This window comes from Prinia subflava, chromosome Z (assembly GCF_021018805.1).
Source record: "Prinia subflava isolate CZ2003 ecotype Zambia chromosome Z, Cam_Psub_1.2, whole genome shotgun sequence".
NCBI classification, from domain to species: Eukaryota; Metazoa; Chordata; class Aves; order Passeriformes; family Cisticolidae; genus Prinia; species Prinia subflava.
Genome location: NC_086283.1, coordinates 5,728,684 through 5,748,780, shown reverse-complemented (window position 1 = coordinate 5,748,780; position 20,097 = coordinate 5,728,684). Strand labels below are relative to the sequence as shown.

The 20,097-nt window shown below is 44.6% G+C and overlaps 1 protein-coding gene across 4 annotated transcripts in view; it reads right to left on the bottom strand.

Moving 5' to 3' along the window:
* Positions 1–1,313: 1,313 nt before the first annotated feature.
* Positions 1,314–20,097, bottom strand: part of SLC20A2 (solute carrier family 20 member 2) — a 57,250-nt gene continuing 38,466 nt past the window's right edge. For 3 of the 4 annotated variants that reach the window (XM_063423178.1, XM_063423180.1, XM_063423179.1), the window contains 3 exons: positions 9,387–9,572; positions 8,600–8,684; positions 1,314–2,986 (listed from right to left, as the gene is read on the bottom strand). In XM_063423178.1, coding sequence (XP_063279248.1) covers positions 2,822–2,986; positions 8,600–8,684; positions 9,387–9,572 — 436 coding nt within the window. In that variant the 3' untranslated portion in view covers positions 1,314–2,821. Of the gene's footprint in view, positions 2,987–8,011; positions 8,097–8,599; positions 8,685–9,386; positions 9,573–20,097 lie in introns of all 4 variants that reach the window. The other variant, XM_063423181.1, reaches the window with a different exon arrangement.

Here is a 20,097-nt window from a genome sequence, read left to right as displayed (position 1 = left end):
TATCTCCTGTCCTGTTCCTCGTGTTCACTTTCCCTGCAGGCCCAGCAGTCTGTGCACACCTCTCCCCAGCATGCAGCAAGGTCTGCTGGTGACATCCGTGCTGTCCTGTGTGCTGCCTGGGAGGGCTGCAGCCCTGGGACCACGGTGGGAGCAGCTCTGCCAGGGGACAGGGCAGCCCTGCAGGGCACAAAGATCCCACATCTCTGTCGAGGTCTGTCAGCATCTGCTTGTTAAATAGGCCTTGGCTAAACAAGCTCAGGTCTCTGGCCCCACTGAGCTCTGATGCTGCTGAAAAATGCAAACACCCCCCACCATTTCTTGAGCTGGAAATAGACCTATTTTGATTGCTGCCTGAGCAAAGAGAGTTTTAACTGTGCCCGTATTTGCACCATGTTTCACCAGTTGTGCTTCCCCTGCAGAGTCTGCTTCTCTGGGGGAGCAAAGGACACCTCTGTGGTGTGAAGAAAGTTGCTTTGGATTTTCCATCTCCCTCCATTTCCCTCCCCCCACTGCAACTAGGGCAGGAGTATTTTGGAAATGCTTCCTTGCCAGCCATTTCCCTCAGAGCAGTTTTATTTATATATGTGTGTGTTGACAGACACCCAGCTGTGTGTGCTGGGGGATTATCACATACCCCCAGAGCTGCACAGCCCTCCGCACACTGCCTGTGTCTGGCAGGACTGCAGCTGTGTCCCTGCCGCTGGAGTGAGAGAGGTCTGGTTTGTCTCTGCAGATAAAACAAGGTGAGAAACTGCTGGGCCACTGGGCAGGCATTTATTTATGCAAGTGCTAAGATAAGGTGAGTTCTTCCAACCCTTTTCCACAGGTCCCAAATTGTCTCTGTGCATTTACTGGCTGCTCTGGTCACTCAGCTGCTGCCCACCAGTCCCACACATTTGCCAGCACTATTTATGACCACAGCTCTAAGGTTTCAGAGGGGTTGGAAACTGAGCACCAGGGTGCCACGGCAACAGGGATGCTTCCAGAGCCCCAGAAAGGAGAGCCAGAGCGAGGGAGGCATTTGGAAGCAGCGAGTGCCCAGGGAATGTGTCTGAAGCAGCCCACGAGCTCCCAAACCTCGACGGAGAGACGCCTGTGAGCCAAGCCCAGGCAGAGCGAGGGCTGGCCACTGGGGCTGCCAGGACAGCAGGAAGAAAAGGGAGGTTTTTGTCAGCACCACACAGAGCATGATTTGATCCCACTGACCACAGCAGACAAAGGACAAAAGGCAGCAGATGCCAAGGAGTAGGCTTTAACTGCCTGGGGAGCCTTCCCATTCCAGCTGAGTAACACTCCAAAAACGCAAGAGGCAGTTAGAGGGGCTGTTTATCTTTTTATTATAAATTTGGTATGAATGACCAATGGAAAAATCACAATGGAGTACCAAGAACATTTTATCAAAATTTTAGCAGCATTTAAACAGTAACAGATTCCCAACCTCCTCTGGGCACCCTTTGCCCTTTGCCTCCCACCTACAAATCAGTAACCTTCACTCAAATGTGCTTTCCAGAGGCATGCAGGGGATGTAGCTGGCCATTTTCCCCTGAGCTGCCGTGACAAAAATCTCATCCCAAATGCTGGTTCCCATTCAACCCGCATCCACAGAGGGCCAGGCTCCTATCCCCTCCTTGCTGTAGACAGCACAGCAGCAGACTGGCCGACTATGGCTGGGATGGGACTTGCCAGGGGGGAGGCAGCAGCTGCTCACGTCCTCCCCTGCACGGATCAGCACTCCCGTGGGCACCCATTACCTCCAAGCACAAATCCAGGGCTGAGCCCTTTCCCGCCCGCTGCTGCCCTTCGCTTCTGTCCGCGGGGGTGCTGTGCGCCCCACGGCCCCACTCCTGTACCTGAGAGTGTGTGCTCGTGTCTGGAGGGAGAGCGGGGGGGAGGCTGACGGTCCGTCCTCCCGCAGGGATCGAGAGCAGGGCAACCGGGAGCTGAGACTTGGAGGGGAAAGGTAGAAGGTGAGCAGTGGGATGCTCGAGTATCAACCCACAAAATGAAGTCAGTCTACTATCAGCTATGTGGAGAGCCATGGGCTGCCTACTAAGTCACGCAAACTAATTTTTTGTGTGCGCTTTTTTTCTTAAAGTTACATTAAGACACAAACAGTACTATCCCAGCCTCACTGGCTGGAGCTTGGTGAAAACAACGTTGAATCAGAGGTGGGGAAACACAACACACGTGGAGACAACAACGTAATATAGGCAAGCTATTCCCCTGCTTCTTTGGTACTTCCTAAACTTTCTTATCCAAAATATATAAGGGAAATGCACCATTTAAAAGTCACTGTTCATAAGTATTTACACAGCCATAACCATCACGCTATGATACACGAAAATCAATATGATATGAACAAAGTTATTTTATGAAAAGCACTTCTGCACATTTTGTTTTGTTCCAGTATCTTAATAGCTTTAAAAAATTCATGTATTATGCAGTCCTGTACCTCGCTTCTTCTTATATCAAATGGACAAGAAACATTTCCTAATCCATACTCTTCTTCAAAAGATTAAAAAATAGCCACCAAAATGATACACTATGTACAAATTTTACTAAATATTAAGTTCTAGGCAATTATTTTCACCCCACTGATGATATAACTTAGGTATTGTTACCTACTATATGCATATATATTTCTTTAATATATAAGAAATGGCACCACATCACCATGTCACCAATATGACACATCGTTATGTACAGTAGATAAGAAGTTAGGTATGGAAGATGGCTCCTCTCTGACTGCCTCCTTCACGGGAACACTTCTCCCATCGGTAGTAGCTCGGCCATTTCCCCTTTTCCCGGCAGAGGAAGCCCCTCAAATGTAAGGCAGGATCCCGTACATCAGCAGGGCCATCACGCCGGCGCTGAACAAGCCGGCCACCGGCACAGTCACGAACCACGCCAGGAAGATGTTGCGGAAGAGGCGCCAGTCGACCGCCTTCTTGGAGCGGATCCAGCCGACGGCCACCACGGAGCCAACCTTGGGAGCGTGGGGAAGAGAGAGGGAGACAAGGTGTGAGGGGTACGTCTCAGCACCTGTGACGTGCCCACAGCCACACCAATGCCAGCCAGCTGATACCAAGCAATGCTCTGAGATAAAAAAGCCCCTGAGGATGACAATGATGCTGTTCTGGTGTGGTGACAGGAGGGTGACTCTTTCAGGGTACTTAATTTTTTTTTTCACTGTTCTCCTGTTTTTCATGGGTCTTAGGGTCAGCAAAAGTCAACAGAATACGTTGGTGAGTTTTTCTCTGCCCTGATAACTCCTTGAGGCAGCCCTCCACCTGACTCAGTCCACAGGGGAGAGAGCAAGTGTCCACTGAGTCTGGCCTGATTGCAGTTTAAATCAGGAAAACACCAGGAAAGATATTCTTAGTAAGGCTCTGCTGGAGACCATCACATGGGGCAGGCCAGGATAGCTAGTATGGTTCCTATCCCACCTGCCTGTCCTCTTGCCATTTGGGATGCCCTGCCTCCTCACCCAGCAGCTGTGGAGCCTCCCTGTGCACCTCACAGCGCTGACTCAAAACACCACATCCATATTCCAGTACTGCAGGCTACAACCAGGATGGCAGTGGCAAGGTAAAAGCAGCTGAGCCCACCCTGCGGCAGTGATGGTGACTTGGCAGGGGGCAGACTGACAATGCAGGCTTAGACCCAGCACATCAAACCCATCAATCTGAGCCCTGTGGGGAAACCAGCCCTTCTGGACCAGCTAGCCAAGCAAAGCATCCAGAGCTAAAATGCTGTCATGCAGACAAAGATACCAGACTAACCCTGTGGGGCACACAAACTTCAGACACCAAGAGGATGGTGGGAGGTGGATAAAATACCAAGATATCCTTCAAAGACACTGCTGCCAGGGCAGCTGGGTAGGTCAGTGGTTTTGTAGACAAAACACACTGTGTTATGGGCAAAGCTGCAACCTTTTCTTCCTTCAAAGGTATTTTCAGTTAATAAGCTCAGGTAGAAGCCCAGCATGATCAGTTTTTAAGAAAAAAAAAACTGGACTGAGAAAAACATTTTCAATGAAAAATGATACAAAAACTTCAGAAAGACTACATTTTCTTTCTGCCCTGGAAGTGCTTTCCATGCTGTTAGCAAAAACAGTGTAAGTCTATTCAAAGTGGACAGTAAAGCAGCAAGAAATGTGAAAGAAATATCCTGTTTTGAAGGTAAGGAAACTCCAAGACACAGCTGGGCATGTGCTCCCTGAAGTGCCATCCCTGCCTCCCTGCTTATTTTCTTAATGGGAGTATCAGTCCCTGCCTATAGATCAAAAGATGGGCTGCTCCCCTTGTACAGAGCCAGGAAAATGATACACGCCAGGAGTGCAGGGAATCAGGGAAAGATAGCATGAGGATATCAAATCTGCATGTTTTGCTAACACCTGTTTAGCTTCTAACTACTGCTTAACATTCCTTTTTGGAGAAGAGTTATTTATGGAAGACCCTGTAACTCTAAGGTGCCTGTAACAGAACAAGGGAAAACTAAACTTGATATTCCATGACCAATAAGGCCTCTGGCAAAAGTTTGACCCAATAAGGGAATCTGTTAAATAATATTTCATCTGAATGCTCCTGGAGTGCACAATATGCTGCTCTGTAATTAGGAGGCGTAAGTGTATTTAGGAGGTGGAGGTGTATCTAGGTGAAGAGGAACCCCACACTTGTGACTACATCAGAGCATTAACCCAAGGGAACAGCATCTGGGTTTTCAGCAGCTCAGCTGTTAGGCTCAGCTTTGCATTTTGTGTGTCCTTAGCATCCGCCTGTCACGCTTGCAACAAGAAGTGTTACTTATTGAGCAAGCCTGCAGTCTACGTATGCTAATCTCAGAGTCCTTCCTGAAATTTAAATGGTATCAGCAATGATGGCATTGGCAACCTGTTTTAAACATTATTAAAGTTTAGTTTATTAATAGTGATTTTTGATGGACTAGAGGTTAGGAGAGTAGCTAATCCTTGGGTGTAGGCACACTACACCTTCTGTAGAATTTCAGATGATATCTACTTTGAGATTGGTTTGAAACCTGTGCAGTTTGCCTTCAGTATGCTCTGCTTACAGCATTACAGAAATGCTTTTGGCTTTCTTGTTCCTGTGCAATGGTGTATAATAAGAACACACAGAACATAATTCAATCATAGCAACAGAGAATATTTTTCAAAACCGCAAAATCATAATGGCAAAATGGAGCTGACAGAATGAGCTCAGCAAAGTCACTTTTGCAGAGGAAAAGTACTTAACTGCTGCACTCTTACTGTGAACACACTCTGTTACAGCTAAGAAATGATTATTTCTAAATCTCTAATCTGAGAACAAATCTAAATCTCTAATCTGAGATCATGTGCCACCTGGGCAGCAGAAAGGGAAGGTATGCATTCACACCACACTGCCTTTTTGGTGCTGGATCCCAGGAGAAGTTGAACTGGTGCAGCCAGAGCAATGTGGCTACTGCATTCTGACCCATTCTGACAAATTCCTTTGGAGACTCAAAAGATTAGGTCTTACCTCCAAGCCCTCTTGACTTGGAGGCTTTCAAGGGTCTTTCCTCTGCCCTTGTACCTGTGGCAAAGACTAAGGTGCAATCCAGGCTCTCAGCAGCACTGAGCGTGAAAAAGCTGCTTGGCCATAGATGTGGGACAGGCACATCAGGCAGTGACTACCTCATGCAGACCAAAGGTTCTGATTTAGGACCAAAGGCAGATCCTGATCTGAGACAGATCAGGATGAACCTTTCCCAGAAACTAAATGCTTTTATTCCTGCTACCAACCTGCAGTTTGCCACCACATCTACTACAAGATCTGAAAACTGCTGCTCAGAGCTTTCCTTCACACTTGGTTTCCATTTTTCACTACAGTCTACTGTTTCACCTCATAAAGGTTTCCCACCACCTCAGCTGTCTCATGCTGCTCCTTATTTGCCATCAGTTTATCCTTGTTGCAGTTGCTGCACATTCAGTTGACTGACAGCCCTTCAGTAGGGCTCCCACTCAAGCAGAAACTACATTGCAGTGAAGCAAATACTGAGGAAAATAATAATTCCCAGTCCCTGATGCTGGAGGCTCAAGATTAGGCTCACCTGAAACCTGTTTTCTTTTGGATTTCTAAGGCAAAACAAATTTTTTGCTGATTTTTAAGAAGGCACTTTTGACTCAGTGGCTGACAGCACTTTCAGCGAGGTATTTTCACATGGAGAAAATTATATTAACAATCCTTTTATTCCTTCCCTAGGCCCTCAAAGAAAACAAGGAATACAAGAATACATCTGTTACAAGGGTTTGCTTTATCCTGTGTTGCTCACTTACGATCTTTCAGCTCAGGATCTCATTTTGCTGAAACAGAGTCAGTTACAATAACATGACATCCCTGGAACAGTCTAATCCTATTGCAAAGTGGATCTTCCCATTAAGAATGATCCATCTAATGAGACACAGAAAGCTACAGGGAGCAGACACAGACTAACCACATTAGCTGCTTTTATGGAAGTATTTTTTTAAACGAACTATTTTGCTCTGCAGTTAGAAAAGACCAAGCTTTTAGCTGCATTGAGTGAATGAATACCCCTCTCATTAGTTTATGGCTTCCAAGACATTTTCTTTTTAAATTCAGTCTATTTGTTTGAACCAAAGTATGTTTTCTCTTTTACAACAGTTGGCCAGAAGTGTTTCAGGCACACAACTGGGATAATCAAAGCTGTATTATTCTCCCTGGCAAATTCTTCTTCATGCATTTGATATACCAGTCAGCTTAAAGGGAGGTGGTTTCAGGCTAGCATTTTTAGAAGTGGATTGTTATTATTTTTCCTCTCCCTGCTTGATTTAGAGGAACCAGAGTTCTGTCAATGCCAGGAAATCTGAACAGCCTTTCAGAGCAGCTCAGTCTTGGCTGCTTCTCAAAGAGCACCAGGGTAGAAGAAATAAATGATTTTGCAATAGAGGAAGGCTTTCTGAAGAAATGGTTTTCACTAGAAAAAGGCCAATTGAACCAACTTCGGACATTTTGCAGGATGTGTGGATTTCATTGACTCTTTTACTGGAAAGCAGGTCAATGTCACAGGCAAGGCTGCCAAGCTTCCTGCCAGCCTGCCTGCCATGCCATGGAGCAGTTATCCCCAGAAACCCGCCTGCCCTGGCCCCAGCCAGGGGCTCCTTGCTCCTCACGGAGCAGTAGTGAATCCTGCAAGGACTGTCTTTTTTTTAGGCCTTGGTCTTGGTGGCGTGCAATGACACAGGGGGACTGCCATTCTGGGATCTCTGATCCTGGAGGGGCTTCCCCACATCCTGACAGAGGGTGAAAGAAACAAACAACTCTGCACTTCTAGAAGCTTGAGAGTCCATGGAGAAACAAAGGAAAAAAGATGGGATATTTGACCTGAGAATTTCCCAGGGAACAAAATTCCAAATTCCCATTATGTTCTTCCAGTACTGTAAATGTCCACACTCCTCCTCATGTCTACAAGCTATATAAATGTCTTCAGGACACAATTAAATTGTGCTCATTACCCAGCCTGTATCTATACTACAAAGTGGTCTTAAAAACAACCAACAACAAAACAACAAGAAAGCAAAGTACCTTGTTCAAAGGACTAATTACGAGGGCCAGATTCTGTATTACAATGCACAAAAGTGAGGACAGGTTGGTTTAAAAGAAGAGAGACATTAAAATATTAGCTTAATGAAGTAGCAGTGTTTTTCATACAGGTGGTTTTAAAATACACATAGCTGGGTTCACACAGACTACGAATCTACATTATTTAAATATATCTATGTTAGTTCAATACAACCATGTAGGGGTGAAAGAAGTCCAGACTTTTGTGCAATTAGTTATAATACTGACTTTGCTTGGCTGTACTGCCTTTAAAAGTGAGCCCTGTTATTTTGCGGTCATGGTCTGCAGGGCACGGCACAGTGAAGGCAATCTGCAACAGTCGGTATCTCCCAGATTTTGTTATGGTTTGTCCTAGTGATGTGATTTACTGATAGTATCACTGCAAACTCCAATACCTTGCAATGGGTGGAGCTTATTGGAATACCCACATTTGAGGCTACAAGTACCGTTAGCGCACACATTACTTCAATGCAAAATCCACTGTGAAGAAATAAAAAAAAAAAAAAAGACAGATGGAAAACCTGTGGTAAAAGAGTTATATGCAGGAAATCCCATGCCATGCACTTATCAAGAAAGTCAAGTATAAATGATGAATGGTGCGCAGCCTCTGAACAAGGAAGAAATGTTACCCGACCAGGTTCAAATGGCACTGTCAGAGGAAACCAGGCTCTTCCTTTCAATCATTTGCTTTAAAACTGAGCTCATGCTTTTGCAAGCACTATTTTTCTTCACCAGCAGCTATGGAGTTTATGCCATGGCCAATTCCAGTGACTTTAATGTGACAACTCCGACGTGTTTTTTGGAAGCCTGATTAGTTTCCCACATGGCTGGCATGACCGAGATGTGCTGACACACCCCTACCGAACCATCCTCTGCCAGCGGCTGTGTTCCCCTCACCGTGCCATTACCCCTGGCTCGAGCAGCACAGTTTTAAGATGAATAGTCCAGACTGCCTTGACTGCAGTCGCTGGGCAAAGGCATACCTTGCAGTGTGTAGTACTGACAGGAAGTCCAACATTGGAAGCTACCACAACTGTGAACGCCGAAGCCAACTCAATAGTGAATCCACTGCGGGAAGCATAAGAAAACACTTCACAATCACTCTTTGCATCAGCTCGGACTGATACCATGCAGCGTGCCAAAGTCTTACCCGTTTCTTCTTTCGACTCTTTTATCTCCAACTGATTTTTGTCATGTGAGTAAGTTAAGAGAACAAGAAAGGCTGAGTAATGGGAACGTGCCCCGTCTGCAGGGCTCATTGCGTCAGAGACCTTCTCTACTCTACGCTGTGGTGAGTCGTGCCTAATTAGTGATTCGGGTAAGCACCAGCAGAGGTCGAGTATGCATTAAAGACGAAAATTACTGTAATAAATACATATGGGTTTAATAGTCTGAAGCACGCTGGGAAAGCCACTGTAATCTTGCCATTTCCAAATGCACCTTCTATCACGCTAGTTAGGTCATCAGCAGAAGACCCTGCTGTCTGTTCATGCAGACATCTATGTCTTAAACACATTCAGTATTGCAGAGTTATCTTTTTTCTTTCTCTCTTTCATTTTCTTTCTTTTTCTCATGCTTTCTTTTTCTCCTTTTTCACTTATTTCTTTCATTTATTTTTAGAAAGACAGAGAAGTCAAAGCCAGGTTATCACCAAAATCAAAGCATAGCAAACCCAGGAAACTGCATTACAAACAAAATACTGGAGCAGCAATTTCTCAGACTGGCTCACACACAAAGTTCACACAACCACGACGACACGTGTGGGCCTACCTTGATGGTGTGATTGGAGTGAGGTCTTTCCCCATAGTCTGGATCACTCTTCTTCCCCAGACCCAGAGACCCACACAGATCCCAACACCTCCATAGAACAGCAGCCAGATGGGAGTCGATGCCTCCTGCATGACGGCACCTTGCTCGTAGATAAGCCAGAGCGCGACGAGCGGACCGATGGCATTGCTGCAGAAACAGAAACATTGTCACCCAAGTTACAAAAATTCAGACAGCTGCCTTGAAAGAAGTCCCTTATTTTCTGCACGGTTTGTCTTCATCACGGGTGCAGCACTACTCTGACTTGATCCTACAGACAATACCCTTTCTCACTTGGAAAGAGAGCAGCAGGCAACTCTTACCATGTTGCTTTTTCAGTTGTCACTTCTTCAGAGACAATTAGAGCAAATCCTGAAACAAATTTCTCTTTTACAAATCGTTTTCTGACATGCCAGAGTCAGTAGTACCTCATTATGTCTGCTCTGTGACAAAAATCAGTTATTTTTAGTACTGCACTGAAACTATCTCAAAATTTACCAATTCAAGACCTGTGCATCTTTAAAATTCAAGTATCAAATTGGCTCTTTTTGTCAAAGAGGGGAAAATAATAAACAAAATTACCATTGCAGACAAGAATACAGAAATATAATCTAGTTTGACAGCCTGTAATGTTCAGGATATTATCTGAGTGCAGCTGGGAAGGTGACTTAGTTATCTTCAAAAGACTGCTGTAGAGTGATTTGGAGTGGATCAGAGAGGACCCTTTGGTGACACAGAGCTGGTGTAAGCCCTTTTTGCTACCCTGCTGCTTCTATCTGGAAAAATATTGGAAGTCAGCAACACTGAAGTCCCCACTCTTAATGCAGGTCATCTGATATTGGTGTCTGGAGTCAGGCTTCTGACTCTGTTTATTCTAAAAAAGCATCAAGTTTCTAGACAGAAACTTCTAGCTGGAAGAAATACTTAAAAGCCAGTATCCAGTTACTTTGGAGGCTTAAATACTAAAAAGCAGATAAGAATTTCAACATCCCTTTTGTTCTCAGCTCTTCTACAAAACCAACTATCTGCTTGCCTTGCTGAGCAGCATTTATTCACCACCCAAAAAGCATAATTAGTGAAGCTGTGCTATATTTGTCTAAATAATGATGAGAAGAGCAGAACAAACCTGACTAATGTCATTCCAAAAACCTGAACACCATCAGGGAAGCCCCCCTCTTTGTAAACCAATAGGAAAGCAGGTCACAGTGAGCACCGCAGGCAGGACTGACAGCCATGCTTGCCCTGGAGCCAGGACCTGCTAAATTTAGCTCCTGGTTCCACTCCCAAGCACATAGATGGGGGTAAGGGCCAGTTTTAATGTCAAATGTTGTGCAAACCAGGTCACTGTATATGCCAGTTAATAATTTCCTTGAATCCCATCTTTACCAGATACGAGGTGCCAGGGGCTGAGTGGTGACTGCCAAGAGACGAGGGTCGCCAGCAGTGCAAAGCTCGGCACATTTCAGCAACACCAGACCCTCCTGCTTTCACCTGGCCTTTGAGAAATTGAGCTCTGAACCCTGAGAGGTGATCCTGAAGCAAAGTAATAAGGAAAAACTTTTGCCTCGCAAACACTCACAGCAACATTCAAGCTGTGAGGGAAATGGAAATAGTTTAAGATGCTCTTTGATTTAAAAAAAAATTAATAATTCTTACCGATTCTGAGAAAGATCCTGAAAATAAATTAGTGAGCTAACATGAATAATAAAATCCAGTGGGTTTAATGACATTGGGTAGTACAATGAAGAACTAAAGACTCTTTATATAAAGAGTGATTTCCACTAGCTAAAACACTTGAAAATGCTGGTCTGATACTGTGCCCAAGTAAGCATTCAATTACATTCAATACAGTTTTGGAAGGACAGTATGTAGGGCCTAAATGCAAGAATTATTTTACTTGCATGGAAGAAGAGATTCTTGACTGAAGCACTTCTAATATTTTGAAATCAACCTGAAACTGCTTTTCCAGTGTTTTCTGGTATGGATTAAATTACTTGCACACTTAAATGACTTCTTGGGCACAGAAAAAGAAATGTAATTCAATGTAATAAAGTGATGGATGCTGAAGGACAGATAAAGGCAAATAACACATTGATCAGATGAATAAAGGCAAAACTGATTATCTCTTTTTACAGTGCTGTATGACATGGAAAAAAACCTCCCATAGAAAATTTCAGGTACACTTGGAGTGAGTTCAAGCACTGCTTCCTCACTGTTCTAAAGAGATTATGCATATATATTTGTCAGTCCCAACATAAATGAAAAGGCAGAAAAGGCTTCAAGCACTGCAGCAGAAAACGATGCTTTTCCATATCAAAATCCAGTTTTAATTATTTGCAAATGCTACACCTCTGTGAATCAACTAAGCTTAATCCTTGAGGAAAAGCTTCTTATTTGTGGCAAGGGAAGACTAGGCAAAACTCTCCCGACTTATGCTCAGCCTCTTGAATCTGATTGGCTGATTCTGTCCAAGAGATCAGAAGGGATAACACGATGCCCACAGAGGCAGCACTTCTGGTACCTTCCCTGTAAGAAAGCCAAAGAGCACTGCATCCGTACAGGCCTGGAAAGGCAAAAATGTAACTAACCTCCTTCTCCTTTGTGAGTATCTACCTCACTGGTTGTCTACACCAGAGGGACACTTCTCCTCTCATGGTAAATAATATTCAGTGTGACTTCAGTGTTCAGCTCTTAGGGACAGTGGTTTCTCCCAGCCTGAGTTATCTGCAAGTGGCTACGAACAGCAACAGTGACTTGAATCCAGCACCACCACAGCTCTCCAAAGGGGCTCCTTCAGCTTCTAGATTTGTTCAGCAGGTGCAGTCCAAGGGGCTTGTTGTACCAATGCTCCCTATGCCAATGGAAAAACAGCTCTGGAAGAAGCTGCTAGGCCTGTCCCACCATGGAACTGCCAAAAGCTCGCAGCAGATGTGTCTGACTCAGGCATTGCAAAGGCTACGATCGTGAGCACAGAGGAGGAAGACAACCACTCCCAACAGCACCGTAAGAGAGCGTGAGAGACAAGCAACACATAAAAAAACAACCCAGCAACAAAAAAGGCATTGTTAGATAAGAGAGTTTGCTTAACAGATGTCTTCTACAGCTGAGTGACTAACGAGATGAACCACAAGGATGCTGGCTAGACTGAGATGTGGCTTTCACAGTATTTCCTGCTGGTTCTAGCTCGTTTGATTCAAGACATGACTAGCAGGAAAGCAGACCTCAAATCTTCCATGCATTTGGCTAAGATTCACAAGTCTATTTTCAAAAAGCTATTTTCTCTCACTCTCCCACACAGGTTTCTAGTTACCTTAACTAACTCTCCCTTGTGGAGAGCTCCTAGTTGGAGCTCCACATCTTATCCTTGGTACTTTAGAGAAAAAAAAATGCCTGAGATGGTCACACAGGGGCTCTGAACCCCCATCCACATCTATCTAAATGTAAAACTGCCCTCACATTCCTATGAAGCTGAAGTGCTTTAGTGGATTTGCTGTATTATCTAGCTATTTGGTTTAAAACAGAAAATAAGCTGCTCCTGTCATGGTATTACTTTAATTTTGCATGCCTAATACACACTTTCCCACCGAGCACAAAGGTGGGGGCCAATACAAGTTAATTTTAGGACGAGTTTATAAAACATTATGGCGTAAGAAGCCCATCTCCTAAGTCTGCCTGCTGCCAAGTGTGTTCTCCAACACCCAGCACTTTCCCCCACCCCTGCTGGGCTCCGCCGGCCGATTACTCGCAGGGTGCAGGGCTTTGCAGCTGGGGTGCTGCACAGGGGCTGCCTGCCTTCCCTGGAGGTGCAGTGCAGGATTTAATGCCACCCACTGCAGCACTTGCACTGGCAGACGTGTTCCATGGTGGCTCGCTGAAGGGCTGCTCCATGTTTCTGAAGGGCTGCCTGACCCTCGCGATGATTTTGCCGGCGCTCTCAACTAACGTGAATTGGCACAACTTCTCAGCCTAGAATCTGTCATACAGCGTTTATGAAACTGCTGTGAAAGACAGCATTTGACAGTGAATCTGAACTATAAATAGAGCTGGCTTCTCCGCTCTCCTGTGAGACAGATAGTATTACCAACAAAAATAACCACCCCACATTCAGCTATCGTGAGACAGGCTTAGAAATGACAGCTTCCCATGCACACACACACACACAAGCAGAAATTTTTAGGTGCCTTTGGGTCACAAGTTCAAGATCTTCTCTGGAGGAATAAGGACTAACAGTTTTTTTTTTTAAGTAAAAAACGAGGGGCTTTTTCCCAGTGATTCAGCCATCAGGTGAATCTCTCTGGCCAAACCCCATCAAACTTGTCATAACATGTTACGAAGCAGCAACACTGCTATTTCCTTGCTGTTGTTAGAGGGGAGTAGCGAGTTGCTCAAAAAGAAAAACTGTATTTGAAAAACTGCACTCTTAATATGCTTTGTGACTCCTTGATGACCATGCTTAGATTCTCTGCCGCCTGAAAAAGGAGATTGCTTTTTATCCACTTTTTCTAGTTGACTGAAAGAACCTTGAAAAGTACATTGTCACCAATTAAAGTTGAATGACGAGCAAAACAGCCATCTGAGAAATCTGTATTAGGAGTTCAATATTGCAAGTATAAGTACAAAATGTCCAGCCATTTGACTATTTCCCAAACCAGGATTTCACAAACAAACCTTCCACTGGGAAAATCAGTGGGATGATATTTCTGAATAGGCTGCTGTTATGCCTTGAGACATCACCCAGCTGAGCAAGAGTGAAAGAGAGATACGCCTGCATGTAGCAACAGGAAAAAAAACATGCCCTAATCTCCAGGGATATCAGATTATCAGGGAAGTTTTATCCTAGTTCAAATAACTGGACAGACTTGAAATAGTGTACCTACTACAGCACAATAAAAGTGTGTCAGAGCTGTGCCCTGTGAAATGCAAGATTTGGGTGTGCTAATGAGTCAAGGAGGACATACTTTTATTTCTGCAGCTCATCTTTGTGTCCTGCAAATACTGGCCCTGACACCCCACCTCCCTGGATCCTGGAGGGTTGGATCCATCCTCCCCATGCCCACCAGCATCAGCTTTTCCCCTGGCAAGCCCAGCCATGGGCCCTGTTCACAGAGGCATGGAGAGGGATTCCCATGCTCACTGGAGACCCCGTTTCTTGCTGCTCTTCTCTGACTTGCCTGCATGGCACAACAAAAATGTCATGTACCTGCATAATTAATGACAGAAATGAAGATTCATATCTCCTTGGGGCACAGGCTAGACTTACAGGATGGACTATTATTAAAAAGGGAAGAAATCAGATATCAGGCTTCCCTCACTAAATATAACAGACAGATTAGCTTCCTAAATATTCTAAGTGATCTTGACTGCAGGTCGCAGGGAGGAAATAAGAAATACCTGTTTTGTAATCCAGCCTTACTATAGCTCCTTTAGACTCCTTATTTAGCCAAGAGGCTGAATCCCACTAAGCTCTCCGCGTGCAGTGAGATACTGGCAATGTTCTGGCCCTTCCCTCCTTTAATCCCCTTGCATTTATTTTAGGAAGAGGGGGAAAAGGCAAATCCTACTGCTGTTTGTGCGCTCTGACCCAAAACTCAGTGAAATCTGTATGAAGGTGAGAGGAGAAAGCTCTTCTCCATGTATATTGCGCAAGCACACGTTTCCTAGTTTCTCAAACTGTTTTGCTTAAAAATGAATTTGCAATCTAGTCGCAGTCAGCTTCCCTAAAACCACTGAAAGAATGTGTAGAAATATATAAAAAATATCAAATATTTTTACTATAGTTCTGAAATGGTTTTAAATCCTGTTGTCAGTAATATAGCCTATCTTGTTTAGATAATGACAGGCATTCTTTCTCAAACTTGTGCCATAAATCCATATGGCATCACCTGCAGACTGTAACTCCAATGACCCCTTCTTCCTAATCTCTAAGCATGAATACGCAAAGGAAGTCCTGAAGTCCTCCACAGGAAGTTTAATTAGAGTAGACACATTCAAACAATTTATACAGCAGGAACTCAGGAAAACTGAGATCCTGTGAAATGACCACAGGCAGGTTTCTCCTCCTTACACTTGTACCAGCCAAACCTCAGCACTGACTGTCCCGTGGCATGCACAGACAGGAGTGGTGGCACGGTCCCTGGTCACCCTGCTCAGCTGGAGCACCCTGCCTTCTGCCACCCTCAGGGCACTAAATCAACCCTCCTCCAAGGCCCAAACCCATGGGCATAGGTAGCTAGCTACCTGCTCACACAAGCCAAGGCACACAGCTCATTCTGACACCCCCAAGGTTTCTCCATGAGGAGTATTGGCCTGAGTAAGAGAAGGAAGGTAGAAAGGGACAGAAGAGGCTGCTCATTTATAGAAGGAATCTGTATGAGAAATGACTAAACACATGCACAGACAGGTGCGTAGGAGTACAAGGCTCAGGCTTTCCTCACAGCATAAACAACATATTTTAATCAGCAAAACTTGCACTGACCTACAGCATTTCTCTGTGGGTCATCCTGCTTTGATTGTAAGAATTCAAGGAATAACAAGCTCCAGAGACTGCTTGAGTCAATGAAAGCATCTTCCCATTTGCTAGGATAGGACTGTGGGGCAAACACACTGTTTGCTCATAGCTTTCTCATTCCCAGCCCAGTAGCAGAGCAGCCACAGCCACTGCTGTGCTGGGCACCAGAGAAAACATGGTCTCTGTTCCTTTTAACACACAGCTGCACCAGCCAGCATCCCTGCTGATGTCAGCCTGAACATGAGCCCAGACGGCTACAGACATCAGCTCCTACAGCAAAGATGGCTGATTTCATTAAGATGCCAAAAAGCACCATCTCAGAGAAAATGGAGTCTACCTACCCCATGAGTTAGTTAAGAATTAGTTCTGCAGTCAGGGCAAAATACTGATTCAGCTCTTCTAGGTCCATGGGTAAATCCTGGACAAAGAAACAAGAGAGATCTCCATATGATCTTCTGTCCACCAAACTATATGGGGCACTTCTGATCCATGAAATTTTTCTGAACTGCATCACAGTTCAGTCTGTGCTGGATGCCCCATGCTTAAATATGCTCAAAAGCAGGTCAATCATTTATCTTACAATCACCTGCAGTTTTTATGTTTCATATCAGCTTTCTGGGCTTAGCAGTCCTTTCAACCCAAGTCCAAAACAGCCTGCCCAACTGCCTTTGTTTTTGAGAAGTAGTTAATTCAAACATGCTTCCAGACTTTAAAGCAGAGCATAAACCCTACAGCTTCACCAGCTGTTCTGCTATTTGTTAATACAAAGGTAGGTTGCTGTGACTGCAGCACTGAAGCTCCAGATCACAATTCCTGCTGAATCAGCCCATATCTACAGAAAAATAAGCTCCAACTTAGTCAGTCCAACTCAGCCATAGGTGCATATAATCCCTGCATAGAGCCTCCCGGTCTCTCTGGAAAGCTGGCTCTGAACAAGCATTTATAAGCTGGCAGTTCTCCTTGTGTCACGCTCCAGGCCCAGGTCTTTTTTCCACCCTGCCCTTTTTATTCTCCCAGTGCCCTTGCAGTGACCTGACGCACTCCCTTTGTGCTCGGGTGCTGAGCCAGAGGGATCTGCTCACTGGGCGCCTCTAATTAAGTTCAACAACAACATTTTTTTCAGCTGTTCTGTCCCAACACATTTAGTTGGGATTTTAAATTCTTTAGATTTCATTCAGTCCATGTGCATGGTGGTGTCACAAGGCTCAGGGCCTGGCTCAGCTGGTCCCAGCCCTGGAAGGGCTCCAGCACCCTTGACACAGTGCACATAAGCTGGGCGGCAGGGGTGGGAGAGGATGGTCCCAACAAACAGTCACCCAAATAAGGAGCTACCATCACTCCCTGTTTCCTTTAACACACAGCTGCACCAGCCAGCATCCCTGCTGATGTCAGCCTGAACATGAGCCCGGATGGCTACAGACATCAGCTTCTACAGCAAAGATGGCTGATTTCATTAAGATGCCTTAAAAGCATCATCTCAGAAGAAACTGGGGTCTACCTACCCCATGAGTTAGTTAAGAATTAGTTCTGCAGTCAGGGCAAAATACTGATTTAACTCTTCCAGGTCCATGGGTAAATCCTGGACAAAGAAACAAGAGAGATCTCCATATGATCTTCTGTCCACCAAACTATATGGGGCACTTCTGATCCATGAAATTTTTCTGAGCTGCATCATAGTTCAGTCTGTGCTGGATACCCCATGCTTAAATATGCTCTAAAACAGGTCAATTATTTACTTTTCAATCATCTGCACTTTTTAAGTTTCATATTGGCTTTTTATTTTTCTCTCTTCACTCCTCTTATCTGCTCCTGTCCCTTCAAGGAATACCAACAAACAGCCTGATGGAAAATAAATAGAAACATGGCACAGGAGTAAGTTACAAGATATGGAAAGAAAATGTTGCAGTCAAGTCCAAAGAAGAAGATGTGGACGATGGAGGTGCTATCCTAAATATATGAGTGAGCAGCTTAAAACCAAATGCAGAGAAAAGCAGGATTTTAACAACAGGATTCAAGGCTGAAGAAAAACATTAGAGCAACAGCTTGACAGCAGCACCTAAAATGAGCAGAAGGACAGCGTACAAAGGAGGGAGATGAAAAGATAGCAGTCGTCAGTGGAAGATGGACTGCCAGGGCTTATTTCCTGACATAAATATGAACAGAAAGCTGTGTTACTCACTAGGTCCTAGTGCATCGTTTTTTAAACAATGCATTGCCTTTTGAGCAGATCAAAAGATGTTCCTGCAACATGTGATGGAGCCAAGACATCTTTTGCTCTGCTAGGCAAAGACTGGCAAAACTACTACTACTATACTACTACTACAAAACTACTACTATATGATCCACAGGATAGATATCTGCATTCCAAGAGAATTCTATCTGCTAAATGTTTTAGGCATATGGAGGGGTCTTTAAGTCTATTGTTTAGCTGGAACTCATTACAATTGCAAGGATGGGTTCCTATCCAGTCCTAGACACATGACCATCTCCCTCTTTTCAACCAGCTTTCACAAAATGAAGCTGACTTCTTCTTTAGTTTTGCAATTATATGAATTCAGCTTAAGAAGAGGTTTTGGAATAAACACCACTTAATAAAAACACATTTCCTGGCAAATTTGATAGGATCACCAACAGAAGTAGGATCTGAAAAACACTTATAAACATATGAATTTTCAGGAAAGGATATGGCCACAGTAACAAGCTAGTCCAAATGCAAAATTGTAAGGGAATTACAGTGTAAGACACAACAACACATACAGCACAGTCTGAATTTTATATTTCATCCTGACCAGCTCCTGTCAACGCCAAATTTGATTTCTGAACTAACTGCGTCCTTACAGATCACTTCTAACACAACTGACTACCCTTTCCTCCTACATAACATGCAAGTGGTGCATGCATAAACATGTGAGTCCTTGAGGAGCATGAAAGGAGCTGCAGCAACTGCTGAGGTAGCCTGTGAACTTCCTGCAGTGGTATTTCCCAGGGCACATTACAAGAAATATCAGCAGTCTTTGTCCTTATTCCTGCGTTCCCTTCAGCACTCGCTGCTGGCCACTCGCAGAGCTTGGATATTGACTCCCGTGGGTCTTCGCTCTTGGCCAGCACGCTCAGAGCAAAAGGTCTTTAGCTACAGAGACCATCTGAGAGGAAAGAAAGCTACACCACTGCCCTCTGATCTACAGGATGAGGGGACTCTGGACTCCTTCACAAAGCCAGATCCCTGCGGATACTAAGGAAATACAAAAGGCTCCTCAGAAAGCCCTGTTCTGAATTCCCAGGATGCTGGATGGATGGGGAGGAAAGAAACATGTTTGTAAGTGATTTCACGATGAGTTATGAGTTAAATTAGGAGGCTGATGAGAGCAAGGAGCCGTAAGTGTTCTCTCTGTAGACTGGGACAGGGTTTGCCCAGGAGGCTAAGGAGGACAGTGAAAATTATGAATGCTGTAAAGTCCTGATGAAAACACTGAAACCAACACCATCAGGGCATGGCTACCTTGGCAAGGGTCCAGCAGGAAGGGGACTCAGTAAATCCCCAGCCACAACCCAAATAAGGACAGCTGCTTCAACAAGCCACTTGAGAGAATTTCTCAGGGGACCTTATCATGATACTGGAAAAAGCATCTATTAAATAGCAAATGGATTGCTCCAGGTCTAGGGAAGAGGCAGTCTAGCCAAATCCTAGAGGAAAAATATGCAGTGTTCCCAGAGGCACAGTAAACTCACCCCAACTGCCCTTCAGCCACATGCCACCGAGATGGTGAGGTGCTGTGTGACAAGAGATGAAATTCATCTGATAGCAAAAATAGTCTAAAACCTCCCATCTGTTGAAAGTTTCTCATTTTGCAGTTAAAATAGGCTGCAAATTCTGCAGGGCTGGGACTGTCCTGTTTGCTTTTACAGTGGCTGGCATGTTGTGTGGCATCTCAGTGCCTCCAAGACTGCCAAAGTTAAATGTAAACTAATTACTTCACAGTCATTTAGCAGCAAATAAAAAGAGATTTTAGCCTTGAGAAGAAAAGAAACCATAGACTAATCAGCGCAATTCCTGGAAAGCACCGAGGACACTGATGATACACAGTCCTGATGATCATCTACCAGAAGAAACAAATGTGCTTTCCAAACAGCCAAGCTGGCAAACTTTGCTCCATGTACTTAAACTGC